This window comes from Kryptolebias marmoratus, linkage group LG2, assembly GCF_001649575.2.
Source record: "Kryptolebias marmoratus isolate JLee-2015 linkage group LG2, ASM164957v2, whole genome shotgun sequence".
Taxonomy (NCBI): Eukaryota; Metazoa; Chordata; class Actinopteri; order Cyprinodontiformes; family Rivulidae; genus Kryptolebias; species Kryptolebias marmoratus.
The window spans coordinates 16,615,296-16,630,821 of record NC_051431.1 but is presented as its reverse complement, the minus strand read 5'-3'; the positions used below and the strand labels follow the sequence as shown (position 1 = coordinate 16,630,821).

The following is a 15,526-nucleotide window of genomic DNA, read 5'->3' as shown; positions in this document are numbered from 1 at the left end:
CATAGCATGCTACATACACGCCTTACATAGACACATAAACATATTTTTGGCACTAATGGAACCCCATAAGCATGCTACATACACGGCTTACATAGACACATAAACATATTTTTGGCACTAATGGAACCCCATAGTATGGTAGACTTTTGCCCATAATGATACTTAATTTTCAACCTAAATCGATGAAAAAGATGCGTTGATTCATAAGGAATTGCCTCAGTGGAAGACAGTTTTAACAGTAGCCGTTTTTTGTGCAAACTACAATAAAGTTGAGCCACCAGTCACTACATGCTGGGTGTCTTTAAAGGCAGTTACTATGCAGACAAGGATATGAATTTGATCTGTATTTAAGCACCTGTTGCAGAGCTCAAACATGCTTGCAACACTCTCACGTCTCAAGACTAACCCCTCACTCTGCACTTACGAGAAGTAAAGCTGCTGACTTTGTTTTTAGTGTTTATGAAGAACACTAAAAAAGACAGAAGGTATCTGATTTTAATAAAAAGCCTACAGAGCAGCAGGATGTCAGACGTCTCTACCTGTAAACCTTGTTTGTTTCTATGGGGTTTCCGTGCAGAGTGATGGAGTGAAGGTGTGGCAGCACTCCCAGCCTGTCCACCTCTGACAGAGTGAAAATGCTGTTCCCATGAAGGTATAACACACGGAGTCCGCGCAACTCGCACAAAACCTGCAAAATATTCAAACACGAGCTACTCCTGCAACATGCATTCCAACACAACGGGGTCCATAAATGCTTATATGAACAGATTTATTTATTAAGAAGGAAAGAACACACCTGGTCTATATGGGAGATCTTGTTGAAGGAAAGGTCGAGCCAGGCGAGGTGTGAGGGTTCAGCCAGGAAGTGGCTGACAGTCCTCTGGAGGTCATGCAGTTCTGTGATGGTATTGTTATTAAGACGGAGGGAGCAGCTGAGGTATTTCCTCTCTGGATTTCTCTTTACGGGTCGCAGACTGCTCCTGGGTTCCTCTGCGAATGCATCTAAAACAGTGAGTGAAACAAACACAGAGAGGGAATACTGATGAGCTTAGTTAAGACAGAATCACAGGCATTAATGCAACACACAAAGCATTATTAACTAGAAGCACTCAGAGAGCGCGGACCTCCACTAAGGCCACTGCGTGATTAAAAAAATAGTGCTATCCGGATCATAATCTGGATCACCATCAACATAATCCACAACATTTCCTGAACATTTCATCCAAATCTGTTCATTAGGTTTTCACAATACATCTCACAATTTCTTACAAACATAACACATCTAAAAATATGATAAAAGGTTATATAATATTTGCAAAAATCTTATAGAGATAAGCACCTGTCAGGTTGCTAATATTTCTGAAGGATAAATCTACCGGAGCTCCGTGCATTGTTGTGACCCGTGAACGCCTCACCAACCTGTAAATGCAACATAAGCATGTTTACGATACACGTTTGTTGTTGTTATGGCAGCGTTTTTATGCTTTTTCGTTATTCTAATGAACTCACCAAGCTTTTTGGTCAAGCCGTGAAAATGACAACAATCCGTTTCCAAGGAAACCAAAACGACCGAATGCATTGTGGGAATTGTAGTAGGGCGGACGATTCAGTAGCTCTTTCGTGCGGGATTTTAATAAACAGATTTTATTAAACATTTATCGATTCAGTGGTTTACACCTATTACTAAACACACTTTTTGTTAAAAAGAACTATTCGTATGTGTGTCATGTCTTGACTTAAAGGAATTCTGCTGTCTCAACCTTTGTAAAATATGAAAATGAACTGCTGCGACATTGTAAAAACATTAAAATTAAATGCTGTGCTGACTGATGTCTGCAATTTAACTTTATTATTGTGTGTGCCCAGTACCAGAGTGCTTTAAAATAGTAAAGAACTAGTTTAATATTACTGTATTTAATTTTATTGGAACTAATCCAGCACGGTAACGTACAAGTGGGCTTGTTGCCTGGTATTGTGTCGAAAAAAGTCACCCCTGCCGTGAAGCGTCCCTCCCTATGGGAGGAGCGCATGTTCAAAATAGACAATTTGAATCCTGGTTTTCAGTACCTACATACTGAACGTACTTACATAGTCAAAATATTAAAAAAGAGCGATAAACGTATTTTCAAAGCTAATGAAAAAACACAAGTAAGTTCGTTACTTTTGATTTTCAGGACGGGATGTTTCAAATGGACAGGCGGTACGTTTTTCGGTACAACACCGAGACGCTGTGACGTCAGCGCGCTTTTCGGCTCTCAATCCAATCACAACTCGTCTATTACTATGCGTGCCGATACGTGCAAACCTATTGGTTGGTTCAATCTTCTACCCCTTTTGAAATTGTTCTTGCTTCATTCAGAACTGTTTGTTTCGGAGCAGTCGTTGCGATCTATGGTTCGAAATGATGGGAGACGACCCAGATAAAGAGTAAAAAGAAATAAAGAGAAGAACTGTAAGCTTTTTTTTTCCTCGGTAAGTCACAGCCTCAAGGCGACATTTTATTACCGTTGGTCTTCGGTTTTAACGTCACTTAACGTAGCTAAAAATACAGCTTCAGCTTTAAGCTAATTTAGCTCGAATTATACTAAACAAAACATATATTTATTTCAAAAGGAAGTAAAGGGTGTAAAATAAGGGACATTTATTTTAAGGTTTTTATTTTCTTGTAACTGCACATCATTAGAGCTTGTTTTGTTTTGCTTTTTTTCTCTTTCAGCTTGAAAACCTTTTTGTCAATTTTGATAAAATGATGAACCAGGGGGTCAGGGCCCTTCTCAGCTGGGTAAGGTGATACTACTAGGAGTTACACAGAAAAATGAACTGCTAAAGAATGACTCATTTTTATTTGAAATCACCTTGCAGGTGGACAGTGTGAAACTGTCTGACCAGCCAATTCAAATAGAGGATTTAAAGGATGGGAAAATCCTGTTAAAACTTATTCATATGGTGTAAGTAGGCATAATGGCTTTGAAAATGTCCAAATCTTAGTAGTGGACAATGATTTGCTTCCCATCAGGTTAGCTTGTTTTGTAATTTCCATGTTTTTATGTGTCACCAGGAAACGGGAAGCTCACCACACCACCAGGTGTTCGGTTGAGGAAAGGTTTGATTTGATCTCAGAGTTTTTACAGAGTGAGTAATTTTTGTTTAAAAATTAATTTTTAAGCTGTGATTTGTGCTTGCTTATAGCTATAACGGGTTAATCACAACCTTTTCTTTAGCGCTTGACCTTTGACCCTGGCTCACTTCTTTTCTTTGCAATTTTGTACCCAGGCACTAGCATGTTGACTCTTTTAAATCAGTTTTTTTTGCTTGTTAGTCAAATATTCTGATGAATAAATTAGATATCTCTACTTTTAACCAGATTCTAATCCACATCAGACTTTGGAAGTGCTGTTTGCAAAAACCTTGGAACCACAAGTGTATAATGTTAACTTTATTGCCCTTATGCAGTATTTGTAGCCCAAATATTAACTAAAAAATGGTACTATGGTGGCCCATAAATAGTTCTTTCTTTTGCACTTTTGACCACACCCTGAACTATTGTCGGGTGTGGTGGCAAGGTGTTAACACACTCTCGGTACTACATTTTTATGTGAATCAAGTCACTCTTTAAAATGATAATAAAAATAAATGCGTGTCTGTTTTGTTTGTTAGGAGAGTGCAGATTTCAGCCATCGATGGGGTCATCCATATCATGGGACGGCATAAAAACAGGAAACAATCCGACAGTGGAAATCGCAAAGGTTCAGCACAAATAAAAAAAATGTGGTTACAGTAATAAACAAATACAATAAAGACCCATTCTGACAGTTTTTTTTCTTTTTTTTTTTTACACCATTAGGTCCTGCTGTTGCTGGTCTACCATGATATGATGAATGAGCGCTGCACTTTGAGCACATTAGATTGTGAAGTAGAGGTAGGCATAAAAATGTTACTATGTTGTGTCCTATGCTTCACTTTTATTAAAGTAAACAACTGTATTTAAGTTTATTTTTTAAATCTGGTTCCTTTTTTAGAAACAACTAGCGTATCTAACAGTTACCTTTGTGTTGGAGAGTGATGGCAGTGTGTATCTCAGTGAGAGAATTGATCGCAACTTGGCAATGAGACGTAAGCCACAAATACATTTTTTTTTATGCTGTTCTATATAAAGAACTAATAAGTGTCTTTGTACCTGGTTTGGATGTACCTCACAGATTGTAATCTCTGTCTCAGGTTTGTCTTACTGCAAGGAAAACTTTGAGCTACCAGAGAGCACATCTTCTTCCAACGTGTCAACAGTCTCCTTGCTCTCCGATGACGACTCTCCTGTCTTTCACCGCAATAAGAAAGTAGAATTTGTGGATATTGAAACCGTGGCTTCTTCCTCAGTCAGGTACTGGGGTGTATTTCGGAGAAATCTAACATGAGTTGGTCGCATTAATCCACTGATCTGCTGACCTTGTCGATCTGCTTTGATTTTCACAGCAGGTCTCCTTTGTTGGATGTTATGAATACCCCTAAGTTTCAGATGAGAAAAATGCAAAGACAGCTGATCAAGGAGAGGGATTACAGAGACTGTTTGGAGAAGGAGCTGGCTAACACACTCACGCTTGTTGAACAGAGAGGTATCACACTTACAGTTCTGTACCTATTGCCATCTTTGCAGTTTTCTTCTTGTGTCATCTTCTTTTCAAATAAATCTCTGCTCCCTAATTGATTTGTCATTTTTCAGAAACCCAGATCAATCAGCTGCAGTACAACAACAACAAGCTAAAAGAAGAGAAAGGAAGTCATGAGCAGACAACGAGAGAACAACTCAGTGAGCTTGAGACCAAGAACGACACGTAAGTACTCAAGAATGGAGTTAGACAAATTGATTAAACATTTAAATCACCACTGAGTCCTCTTTGTTTCTGTAACTACCTGGTACAACAAGGTGGGGTTGCTCTTGTACTGTGGTATGTTTATTTCTGAACACTAGCAGCTCCAAACATGCCTCTTGGTTGTTGTTATTTTTGTTTGGATACTGCAAGACAATAATTTGTAATAAATTTTAGGTTTTGTGTGTAAGAAGAAAAAATTTAGTCGTTGCCGAAACAATTTCATGTGAAAGTTTCAAAACTAACTTGGAAAAATCTTCTTGCCTAACTGACTTTGATTTCAGGTTGCAAATGCGTCTTAATGAGTTGTTAAGCCAGAATAAGGAGCTCAAGAATACCTCTGCACTTATGGAGCGGAAAGTGGATGAGCTTACAGAAGAAAGCGGTACTCTCTCCTCTCAGGTAGGAACACGTATTAAATTCAGTGATGTTACACAAACCTATTCAGTTTAGTCTTTTGATTATCTAAGTTAAACATCTTTAACCTCTGAAAGCCTTCAGTGAGGTGAATATTTGTGCTGGCAGAACCAGATTGGGGATAAATTCTCCATAATGAAGTAAAGGACTGGAAATTTTCATCCTTTAACTACAAGTTGACATCTACAGATGACACTCCACAGATGATAATTTCATATGCTGAGAGAGTGTCACTATAGTCAAAGAGACTTTTTGACCAAGTGTACAAAGTATGCAATAAACATTTAAAAAGTAATAAAATAATAACCCTGAAAGTGGCTTCCAACATGGCTGCCTGGCAGATTTTTATTTTTATTTTTTTAACAATTTAAGCTGTCTCTTTGTATCCTTTAACTAAAAGAACATCTCTTTCTGGAAACTATGGCACACCTGTACTATAAAATAATTGTAGTAGCAATCTGCTCATGAAACTAAACACTTTGCATGTTTTTATATGACAAGATTTTAACATAAAACTTGCTTTTTAATATTTCCTTTTTCCTTCTTCTGTCAGCTAAGAGCGTTATGTTCCCAGCTGACCATCTCTGAGGCAGAAGTTGGCAGACTGACACAAACTCACTCCTCTGCTGAGGAAGCCTGGAGAAGTGAACAAAGCCATCTGATGTCTGAGCTCAACCAGGCAACTGCACAGAAGGTACACTGTTGTTTTACAACAGGACGTTTCACACCAACTGTTTTGGATTTTAGTTCAAAACAGTCCTGTGTTATAAAGGCGAAATGCTTCAAAAGCCATGTCATTTTACATCAGGTGCCAGCTAAAAAGATTTTTTTTTTCCCCTGAAAATGATCTTTTATATGTAAAGGCCACAAAGATAAAAGCTAACAAGAGACATAATTTCTATTTGAGGATTGGGGGAAAACACTAAAATACTATTTCTTTTTATTTTTATGAGCATTGTTTTATTTCCTTCACTGTTCCTAATGTTAGGTTTGCCACAGTTTCTCAGTACACCTTCCCTTTTGTTACTTAGGAGCTCCTGACAGAACAAATTCAGATCCTACAAGGAAAACTTTCCTGTTTAGAGGATGAAATAAGGAAGGCCACAAAGGAGGAAGAAGGCGAAAATATGGGTCCTATAATAGAGGTAAAGCATATGATAATTTTTTTAACAGCAAACAAATGATTATAAGACTTCAAGAGGTGAACCTTTATGTTAAAATAGATGTTTACTAAGTGTCTCATTTTGTTTTCAAATTGCCAGAGAACGTTGGAGACGGAAATTTGTAGTTTGAAGGATGAGCTTGATTCCACACTTCGCTCCCTGAAAAAGTCAGACATGGACATTCAAACCAAAAATCAAAAAATGGCTGACTACGAAAATGAAATAAACGGACTACAACAGCACATTGCTCTTTGCGAACAAGAAATGGCGACACTAAAGGAGAAAAAGAAAGAGAGTGAAGATCTGCTTAATCGGACAGAAGAAAATGTGAAGGCTCTTGGTTTAAAGTTACTGGCTGCAACTTCTTTGATAACTGATAAGGAGCAAGAGATTTCCAGCCTGAAAGAAAAAGTTAACAATCTTACGGATGAAACTAAGACAACTAAAGATGAAATGGAGATCTTGAAAATTGATCACTGCAAGGAGATAGAGGTCCTTAACAACGAGATCCAAACTCTGAGGACCCAAGTGCAATGTTTGAGTGAATCCCTGGAGGCCCTGCAGATGCAGATGGTAGCATCTCAGGATGAGGTGAAGAGGCTGAATGCAGAGATCAGTGCTAAGGAGGAGCAGCTGGTTCAGCTGAAGACTGAGACTTCTGCACACTCTGAGTTACTGCAGCAGCAGATTGAAGCTCTGAACATGCAGATAAAAACCATCACTAATTCCCTTGAGACTGCTGAGAATCGGGTTAAAGCCAAAGAAGATCAGATGGCCAAACAGAAGCAGGAGAGTTCTTTACAAATGGATGTACTTAAACACCAACTAGCAGTTGTTCAAGATGAAGTAAATCAGTTGAAACAAGAAATTCAAATTAAAAGGGATGAAGTTGATACGTTAAAATTTGATCACTGCAAGGAGTCAGATGTTCTAAATAATGAGATCCAAACTCTCAAGAATCAAGTTCAGTGTTTGAGTGAATCCCTGAAGACTGCAACAGACCAAGTGCAGGCTAAAGAAAACATGCTGGTTCAGAAAGAGATGGTGTTTTCTCAGGAGAAGGACTCATTTCAGAACAAGATGGCAACCTTTGAAGAGGAGATCAGACAACTTAAAGAAGAAATCCACACTAAAGAAGATCATCTGGCTTCCCTAACAGAAGAGAACTCCACCCAATCTGACATGCAACAAAAAGAAATCAAAAGTCTACAACAACAGCTGGATCACATTGGTGAATCACTCAGAAACGCTGAGGAAAAAGCTCAAACTCAGCTAACTTTGCTAAACCAACAGGAGCAGAAGAATGCTCATCAGGTGGAGCTTCTGCAGCAACAACTATCTGCTTCTGAAGAGCAGGTAAAGAACTTGAAGGATGAGATCCAGACTAAAGAACAGCAGATGAGTTTGCTGGAAAATCAAAGTTCAAAAGAAGCAGAACAACTACACCAGGAGATGGAAGATTTACAGAAGCAGATTGAAAGTCTTGGTTCCTCTCTGAAGGCAGCTGAAGAGAGTTTGCAGTCCAAGGAAGTTCTGTTTTCACAGCAGCAGCTACAGAGCACTAAGGACATGGAGGCCCTGCAGATGGAGATGGTAGCATCTCAGGATGAGGTGAAGAGGCTGAATGCAGAGATCAGTGCTAAAGAGGAGCAGCTGGTTCAGCTGAAGACTGAGACTTCAGCACAGTCTGAGTTATTGCAGCAGCAGATTGAAGCTCTGAACATGCAGATAAAAACCATCACTAATTCCCTTGAGACTGCTGAGAATCGGGTTAAAGCCAAAGATGATCTGTTGGCCAAACAGGAGCAGGAGAGTTCTTCACAGATTAAAGAATTAAGAAAAAACAGTGCTGTTTTGGAGGACAATGTGAATCAGCTAAAGAGAGAAATCCAATTGAAAAAAGATGAATTCAGTAAGTTAAAGTCTGATCACTACAATGAGGTTGATACATTACAGAGTGAGATCCAGACTCTCAAGAATCAAGTTCAGTGTTTGAGTGAATCCCTGAAGACTGCAACAGACCAAGTGCAGGCTAAAGAAAACATGCTGGTTCAGAAAGAGATGGTGTTTTCTCAGGAGAAGGACTCATTTCAGAACAAGATGGCAACCTTTGAAGAGGAGATCAGACAACTTAAAGAAGAAATCCACACTAAAGAAGATCATCTGGCTTCCCTAACAGAAGAGAACTCCACCCAATCTGACATGCAACAAAAAGAAATCAAAAGTCTACAACAACAGCTGGATCACATTGGTGAATCACTCAGAAACGCTGAGGAAAAAGCTCAAACTCAGCTAACTTTGCTAAACCAACAGGAGCAGAAGAATGCTCATCAGGTGGAGCTTCTGCAGCAACAACTATCTGCTTCTGAAGAGCAGGTAAAGAACTTGAAGGATGAGATCCAGACTAAAGAACAGCAGATGAGTTTGCTGGAAAATCAAAGTTCAAAAGAAGCAGAACAACTACACCAGGAGATGGAAGATTTACAGAAGCAGATTGAAAGTCTTGGTTCCTCTCTGAAGGCAGCTGAAGAGAGTTTGCAGTCCAAGGAAGTTCTGTTTTCACAGCAGCAGCTACAGAGCACTAAGGACATGGAGGCCCTGCAGATGGAGATGGTAGCATCTCAGGATGAGGTGAAGAGGCTGAATGCAGAGATCAGTGCTAAAGAGGAGCAGCTGGTTCAGCTGAAGACTGAGACTTCAGCACAGTCTGAGTTATTGCAGCAGCAGATTGAAGCTCTGAATATGCAGAAGAAAACCATCACTAATTCTCTTGAGACTGCTGAGAACCAGGTTAAAGCCAAAGAAGATCAGATGGCCAAACAGAAGCAGGAGAGTTCTTTACAGATTAAAGAACTAAGAAGACACAGTGCTGTTTTTGAGGACAAAGTCAATCAGCTGAAGCAAGAAGCCCAAGCTAAAGAGAATGTTTTTGTTCTGGAGAAAGAAATGCTCATGGCCAGGATCCTCCAGGCAGAGACGGATCAAAAAGCTCTCAAAAATCAAGTCCAAGCCCTTGTCACGGAGAAGGAGAGGCTGACTCAAGCCAGTCAGGCGATGGAGAGAGAGGTCAAAGCCTCACATAAGCTGGAATCTGTGTTGCAGAAAGAGCTTGAGATGCTGAAAAAGGAGAAGGATCTACTCCTGAAAGAAAGGGAGAAGGCAGAAGGAGTTGAACTGTTGAAGCTGGACCTGGAGCAGCAGCTTGCAGCTAAATCAGAGGCTGCAGAACATTACAAGGCTCAGGTTGGTGCAACATCAAACCCTACAAACATTAAAGTTTCTCTACTTTTATCTTTGTAATTACATATTTTCAGACTTCTGACTTTCTCTTCAATAGTTCAACCCATTGTCTTTTATTGAACTATTTGTTTTTCACTCTTGCTTGGCTGGGTGCAGAAGTCTGAACTGAGATGTTCATTGCAGTGTATCTGTTATGTTTTCACAATGCCACAGATGGAGAAAGCCGTGAGCCATTATAACAGCAAGAAGCAGCTTCTCCAAAAAAGTGAAGAGGAAGTGATGGAGCTCAGGCAGTCTTTGGAGGTCAAAGAGCATGAAACAAATACTTTGATCATGGAAAAAAAGCTTCTTAAAGTTGATCTGGACAAGGTCCAGACCAACGAGAAGAAACTATTGAGCATGGTGGCCAGTTTGGAGGCACAGGTTGGTGTATTTCGAGGCAAAACCAAGTTGAAACTGCTGTTTGAAAGTAAAAAGCTACTACATTTCTGTTGCCTTTCCTTCTAATCTCTATTTTAATATGTTTTTTTTGTCTATAGTTGGCCTATGCTGACCAAACTCTAAGAGCACAAAATAGGATCCACGGCAGCGAGGGTTGTTCGGGTGTTCATACCAGACCTCAGATGAAGAAGAGCATGAGCTCCGACAGCCTGGATCAGAGCTCTCTGGAGGATTCCCTGAACGCTACGAGGTAAAGTCTGGGTTGAACTTAGTGACTGTCAGGTGGGAAATAAACTGTGCTTTGTAGTTAAATGTAGGTGGATGGCTTTTTTTTCCCCCATTAAAAGCAGCAATGGTAGATGGTAGATTTCTGGATAATTTTTACAACAAGAAATGGACGATGGAAGATTTGAGAAGCGGCACTAACAGTACAATTAAAAATGTAAAACGAAAAAGAAAAGGGTAGTGTTTTCTCCTTTTACTTGTGACTGATCCCTATCAATGTGTTCTGGTTTGGAGGTGTAATGAGCATATTTAACACACACACATATATATATATATTAATCATCTTTGCAGGAAACTGTCAGCACCCGATGAATCGAGCACACCAGTCGTTCGCAGCTCAAAACGTTTAGCAGCCAAACGCAGAGGTCTCGAGGCCGAGTCACTGGAAACACTATACTTCACTCCGATTAACAGCAAAAGGTAAGACGGTCGTGATTTTTTTTTAGACTGTTTAAAAACTTTGAGATAAAAAAAAACATTATGCTAAAGTATTCTGATTCCATTTGGACATGTGAATGACTCATGAGCAACTTTTCCGTAGTAAAAAAATACAATTTTAGACAAAAATTTAAACACAGTGATGAATTCTTACCACATAAAACTACCCATATCCTTCATATTAAGGAAAAAACAACAACTGTTAGTTCATTTTTGAGAGTTGTAATGTGTTTCACAAGAGCTAAGGTGGCAAATTATATGACTTATATGGTTTTATGACTAAGAATTACAGCTTGTCAGCAGTTTTATATTTCAAAAACTGAATGTAATAGTTTTCTTTCAGGACAGTGCTGCTACAGAGTCAGTCATGCGCTTGTGCCTTTAGAGAATATTGAGTTGCCATCACTGAGTTCGGAGTTTTGCCCAGATCCCTCACTCCTGCTTCTTACAGGCGTTTTGTACCTTGCAAGAGCACACAGAAGTTGGGTGGGGCCTGTGAAACTTGAATAGCGTTATTTGAGGGTATATGTGTTTTTTTTTGTGGAAGGCTGAGCACCCTGCTTTTTGTTGTGCTCGTGCAGAAACAGCCGATAACCTGAGTCGTGCTCAGCATTTGCAAAACGTGTCTTTGGAGGACCACATTCAAACCTATTAGTACTACACAAACAGACGTAATAAATAAAAACTACAGTTCGGCCATGTCCACGGTTGTGTGTGTGCATTCCACAGCAGAGTTAAAATCAAATCTTTCCAAACATGTTTTAACAAACTTGTTTAAACAAAAGCTGCAGCAGCTTCTCATATCTGCTGTCATCAGTGGTTCAGACATTAAATAAAAGCTAAGTTGGAGCTCTGTCAGTGCAAACCGTTTCCCATTAGCATAAATTTTAATACACATTTGACTCATAAAATTATTATTTTTTTTGTCTTAAAACTTTTTTTAAAGATGATCTTTTGTTTCTTTTCATTACCTAGAAGTGCAAAGTCCGACACGGAGCTGGACTCATGCCAGAAAACCCCACCATCGTCTGTGAAGCGGCGCAGAACGACGCAGATCTTTAACATCACCATGACCAAGGTGGAGGAAATGCTGTCACGGTTGCATGTTTTGCATGTTTATGGTTTACGGTGCAGATCTTCAGTCATCCAAGTCATCGCAAATCCTAGGAGTTTAAAAACAAGAAGCCAGCTGGACTTCTTTTCTGATAATTGAGCATGTTTTGCTTCTCATCTGAGAAGCTCTTTCAATTCAAAAAAAAAAAAATGCAGTTTCAACCAGACTCTTAGGATTTGCTCATGATTACATTGTTGATGTTAAAAAAGTCACACTTGATGACATGTTCAGAGTTTTCACTCTTATAAAAGGTGTTTAATACACTAATGCCTCCATGTTTTAACCATCTTACTAAACCTTCAAACTTCTCAGCAGTACCACTGTCATTTAAAGTAACCTGTAAATTGTGATCTGTAGAAAACGTCAGGCTCCTGCGAGGAGGATGAAACGTTTTACAGCGTGCCATCTTTGTCCTGCCAGCGACGACCCTCCCATGCTCATTCCGAAAGACCTGAGTTTTCTGACTTACCAGCGAAGACCGATGCTGCCAGCGACCAGCTCATCGGACTGCCAGGCTACAGACGGAGCACTATCCACTCACAGAGTAAGAATATACTTGAATATTTATTTTATTTTAAATAAAGGCTTTTTCTGCCTTTTTTTTATTGATCCTATATTTTGATATGATGTTGAAAATACACAATGTTCAAAAGGCTAAGAGTGCAGCTAAAACTGTCTTAAATGATGACATAGACCAGGGGAGGCAACCCTGGTCCTTGTGGTCCACCATCCTGCATGTTTTACTTGTTTCTCTGCTCCAACACACCTGATTTGAATCAATGGGTGATTAACAGGCTTCTGCAGAACATGAAGAGGTGATTTAACCACTGAATCAGGTGTGTTGGAGCAGGGAAACAAGGAAAACATTCTGGATCCCTCGAGGACCAGGATTGCCTACCCTGATGTGGACTAATTTTAATAAACTTATTTGAAAATTCTCAACTCTGTTGCATGGGTTTACCTCCAGCCACAGGCACATTCTGTGTGGGATCAGAAAACGAGCCTGATGGTGGACCGGAAGACTGGCTGAGGATCGCAGAGCTTCAGTCCAGGAACAAGGCCTGCCTCCCCCATCTGAAGAGCAGCTACCCTGTGGAGTTTGAGGTGCGGAAAGACAGAGAGAGAGAGGGGGGGCTGCCAGGTTCAGGGGAACTCTGAAGTAGTTTGAATATTCCATTACAGTTCCATAACAAATCTTTTATTCTAATGAAATCCTTCTTATTCCCAAAGACCGGAGGTAGCGCTGCGTTCCTCTGTACAGACGACGAGCTCCGCAACGGGGATCCGTCTGATACAATCAGACGGGGGTCGATGATTCCGGGCCAGCTGCAGGACTCCCTCACCTCTCATCGCCAGTCTCTCATGTTGGGTGTTGGGACTCGCTCTCATCGCCACTCCTTGATGCCAGGCCAGCTGCCGTCCAAAAGCTCCTCTCAGCAGAAAAATCTAAAGAGCTCTTCGTCCTCTCTGTCTGTACATCAGATGTCACCTGAGGTTGGTTTGCAGTCAATAACACAGGAATATATACATATTTTTACATTGTTACTGAAGACTAACTTAACTGAAGTGCTGTAGATAAATTCTGTAGCATTCATTAAACTGCATTTTTGATGTTTTAAAGCCACCAGTGGTTTCTATTTTTGACATAGTTGAGAATGTTTAATTTACTAAAACCATCTGTTTTTTTTCCTTTATTTAAATTTGTAGAAAAAGACAAGAGCCAGCTGTTTTCCTCGACCGCTGACTCCCAAAAACAAGAATACAAGCAACAGACCGAGCAGCAGTAATGTGCGGCCTGCCCTCACCCCTGTGAGTATGACATCTGCACTCGCACACAACATTCGGTGTCTGAATGAAAACTGCAACAAAGCGGCCATTTCTAAGTTGTGGAGTTAGCTGACTAACAGTTTGTCCTAAATTAATCTCAGGCTGACCGGAGGCAGTCGATGATGTTCACAATCGACAACACGCCAAAGAAAAACACCAACTGGAAGAAAAGTCTGAATAAACTACGCGGCTCCGCCCGTAAATCCCCTGCTGCTAGAGCTGGCAGCTATAAATCACCTCAATCAGCGGCCAGAAAGTCTGCCAAGTCCCCTGGACTGACTGCAAGTGCTCGCAAGGTAACCAAACAGGCAGACGCATGCAGCTCACATCATCATTTCTGATTGTTGCAGTAAGCTATGGGTGAATACTGTCATAAACAAGGCAACAAACCTGAATTAAATCTAATCAATAATTCACATTTGCCTTGAACTGGACAGGTCCAAAACAGGTGGTGTTTGTGTGGTACTCGTTAGTGCAACGCAATTTTAAAGTTAACATATTTTTTATGTTTAAATCTAGAAACTAAACAGCATTGATTACTTCTGTTAGGAGGGAGGCCCTCAACTCAGTAGTTAAAGCTGCAGATTTTTGCAGATTTATTTATTAAAAATGATAAGAAATCTGGTAACCAAGTGGCACATGCTGAAGAGATATATGGACAATGGATGCATGGTACCGGAGGATGACTTCTTTTAATTTTGTCGTTGAGATGATAACACAATCGCCTCATCGTTGGTTACAAGGATCTCATTATCTCAGTAATGACGGCTGAATAAAATGGTTTAGGAGCTGTTTCCTCTCAGATAGTAACTTCCTGAAGTTGTGAAATGCTTTCATAGAAAGGCCAAAGGCTTTACTGAATTCTGACTGTTGAAATAAGCAGTTTAGCCCAAACTATTAGTGATCGAACTACAGAAACAAACTGGCATCATGACTGATATAGCCAGTATGTTCAGTAAATGTAGAATTTTCAACTTTGTTTCAAAAACAGGTGACTTTCAAAGAAGAAAAACTTTTGGAAGTTCCTGAAGGTTAATATTTATTAATAGGTTTTTGGTTTCACCTATGAAAGGCTGGTTCTCACATCATGATGTAATAACTCACGGTGTTTTTGCACTTAATAAACAGATGGGTGTGGACTTTTCCTACAAATACAAGATTTTTTTATTCTTGTGATCATGTTATGATCTGTAAACCTTCACCTAATTAATAGTCTTTTCTTTCTTCCACAGATGATGCGCAAGATGAAAGTTTGAGGACTTGATGTACCTGATTGTACTTTTCTTTTCTCTCCTGTTCTCACAATTTCTAATGTTATGGCTTTTGCACACCTTTTATCTTGTCTGCTCCTGATTTCTGTATTATATTTAAATGTTTGTTAATAAACTTAAGCACATCATTGCATTCTGCTTTATTGGACCTGATTCAGATCATGACACACAGTTGTGAGGACATCTCATAAATTTTAACATTAAATGACCTGTGCACAGGTGGAGCTCATCTATTTCAAACAGCTCGTGGGCAGAAACACCTGATGACTTCAGTATGTTTTTAAAGAAACTGTAACAGAGATCTATGACAAAAATGAATAAATTGGAGTATTAAAACCTATCTTTCAGTTATAATTAAATTGATAAGTCATGTTTTGCTGATGGCAAAACCTGATCAAATTAATGTAACAGCAAGATTTAAAAGCAGTCAGCGTACTTCCTGTATTAGCCCTCCACTTTAAGAAT

The 15,526-nt window shown here is 39.6% G+C and overlaps 2 protein-coding genes across 3 annotated transcripts in view; one reads left to right on the top strand and one right to left on the bottom strand.

The window, feature by feature from the left end:
- Positions 1-1,541, bottom strand: part of lrrc51 (leucine rich repeat containing 51) — a 2,370-nt gene extending 829 nt beyond the window's left edge. Inside the window, exons 1-4 of the mRNA XM_037981904.1 lie at positions 1,510-1,541; positions 1,340-1,419; positions 797-1,002; positions 540-688 (exon numbers count right to left, since the gene is read on the bottom strand). Of these exons, the coding sequence (XP_037837832.1) occupies positions 540-688; positions 797-1,002; positions 1,340-1,391 (407 nt within the window). The 5' untranslated portion in view covers positions 1,392-1,419; positions 1,510-1,541. The remainder of the gene's footprint in view (positions 1-539; positions 689-796; positions 1,003-1,339; positions 1,420-1,509) is intronic.
- Positions 1,542-2,349: 808 nt separating this feature from the next.
- On the top strand, positions 2,350-15,189 carry numa1 (nuclear mitotic apparatus protein 1). 2 transcript variants are annotated; one of them, XM_025009299.2, is made up of 25 exons: positions 2,350-2,472; positions 2,717-2,782; positions 2,863-2,948; positions 3,059-3,132; positions 3,658-3,746; positions 3,845-3,919; positions 4,020-4,113; positions 4,219-4,378; positions 4,471-4,610; positions 4,718-4,829; positions 5,150-5,267; positions 5,836-5,976; positions 6,314-6,427; positions 6,545-9,688; positions 9,899-10,108; positions 10,225-10,376; positions 10,703-10,831; positions 11,825-11,927; positions 12,321-12,507; positions 12,931-13,067; positions 13,194-13,457; positions 13,671-13,772; positions 13,892-14,086; positions 14,782-14,821; positions 15,023-15,189. In XM_025009299.2, exons 2-25 carry the CDS (start codon positions 2,747-2,749, stop codon positions 15,052-15,054), a joined length of 5,934 nt encoding a protein of 1,977 aa, XP_024865067.1. In that variant the 5' UTR covers positions 2,350-2,472; positions 2,717-2,746; the 3' UTR covers positions 15,055-15,189. The 2 variants fall into 2 exon arrangements, with proteins under 2 accessions (XP_024865067.1, XP_017286504.1); XM_017431015.3 differs by lacking the exon at positions 14,782-14,821.
- The last annotated feature ends 337 nt before the right edge of the window (positions 15,190-15,526 follow it).

Bases quoted from the DNA above. Each gene is read 5' to 3' on its own strand.
- numa1 (XM_025009299.2), top strand. From the start codon at position 2,747: ATGATGAACCAGGGGGTCAGGGCCCTTCTCAGCTGG. The intron at 6,428-6,544 runs GTAAAGCATATG...TCAAATTGCCAG, and splicing joins ATATGGGTCCTATAATAGAG to AGAACGTTGGAGACGGAAAT. The intron at 14,822-15,022 runs GTTAATATTTAT...TTTCTTCCACAG, and splicing joins ACTTTTGGAAGTTCCTGAAG to ATGATGCGCAAGATGAAAGT.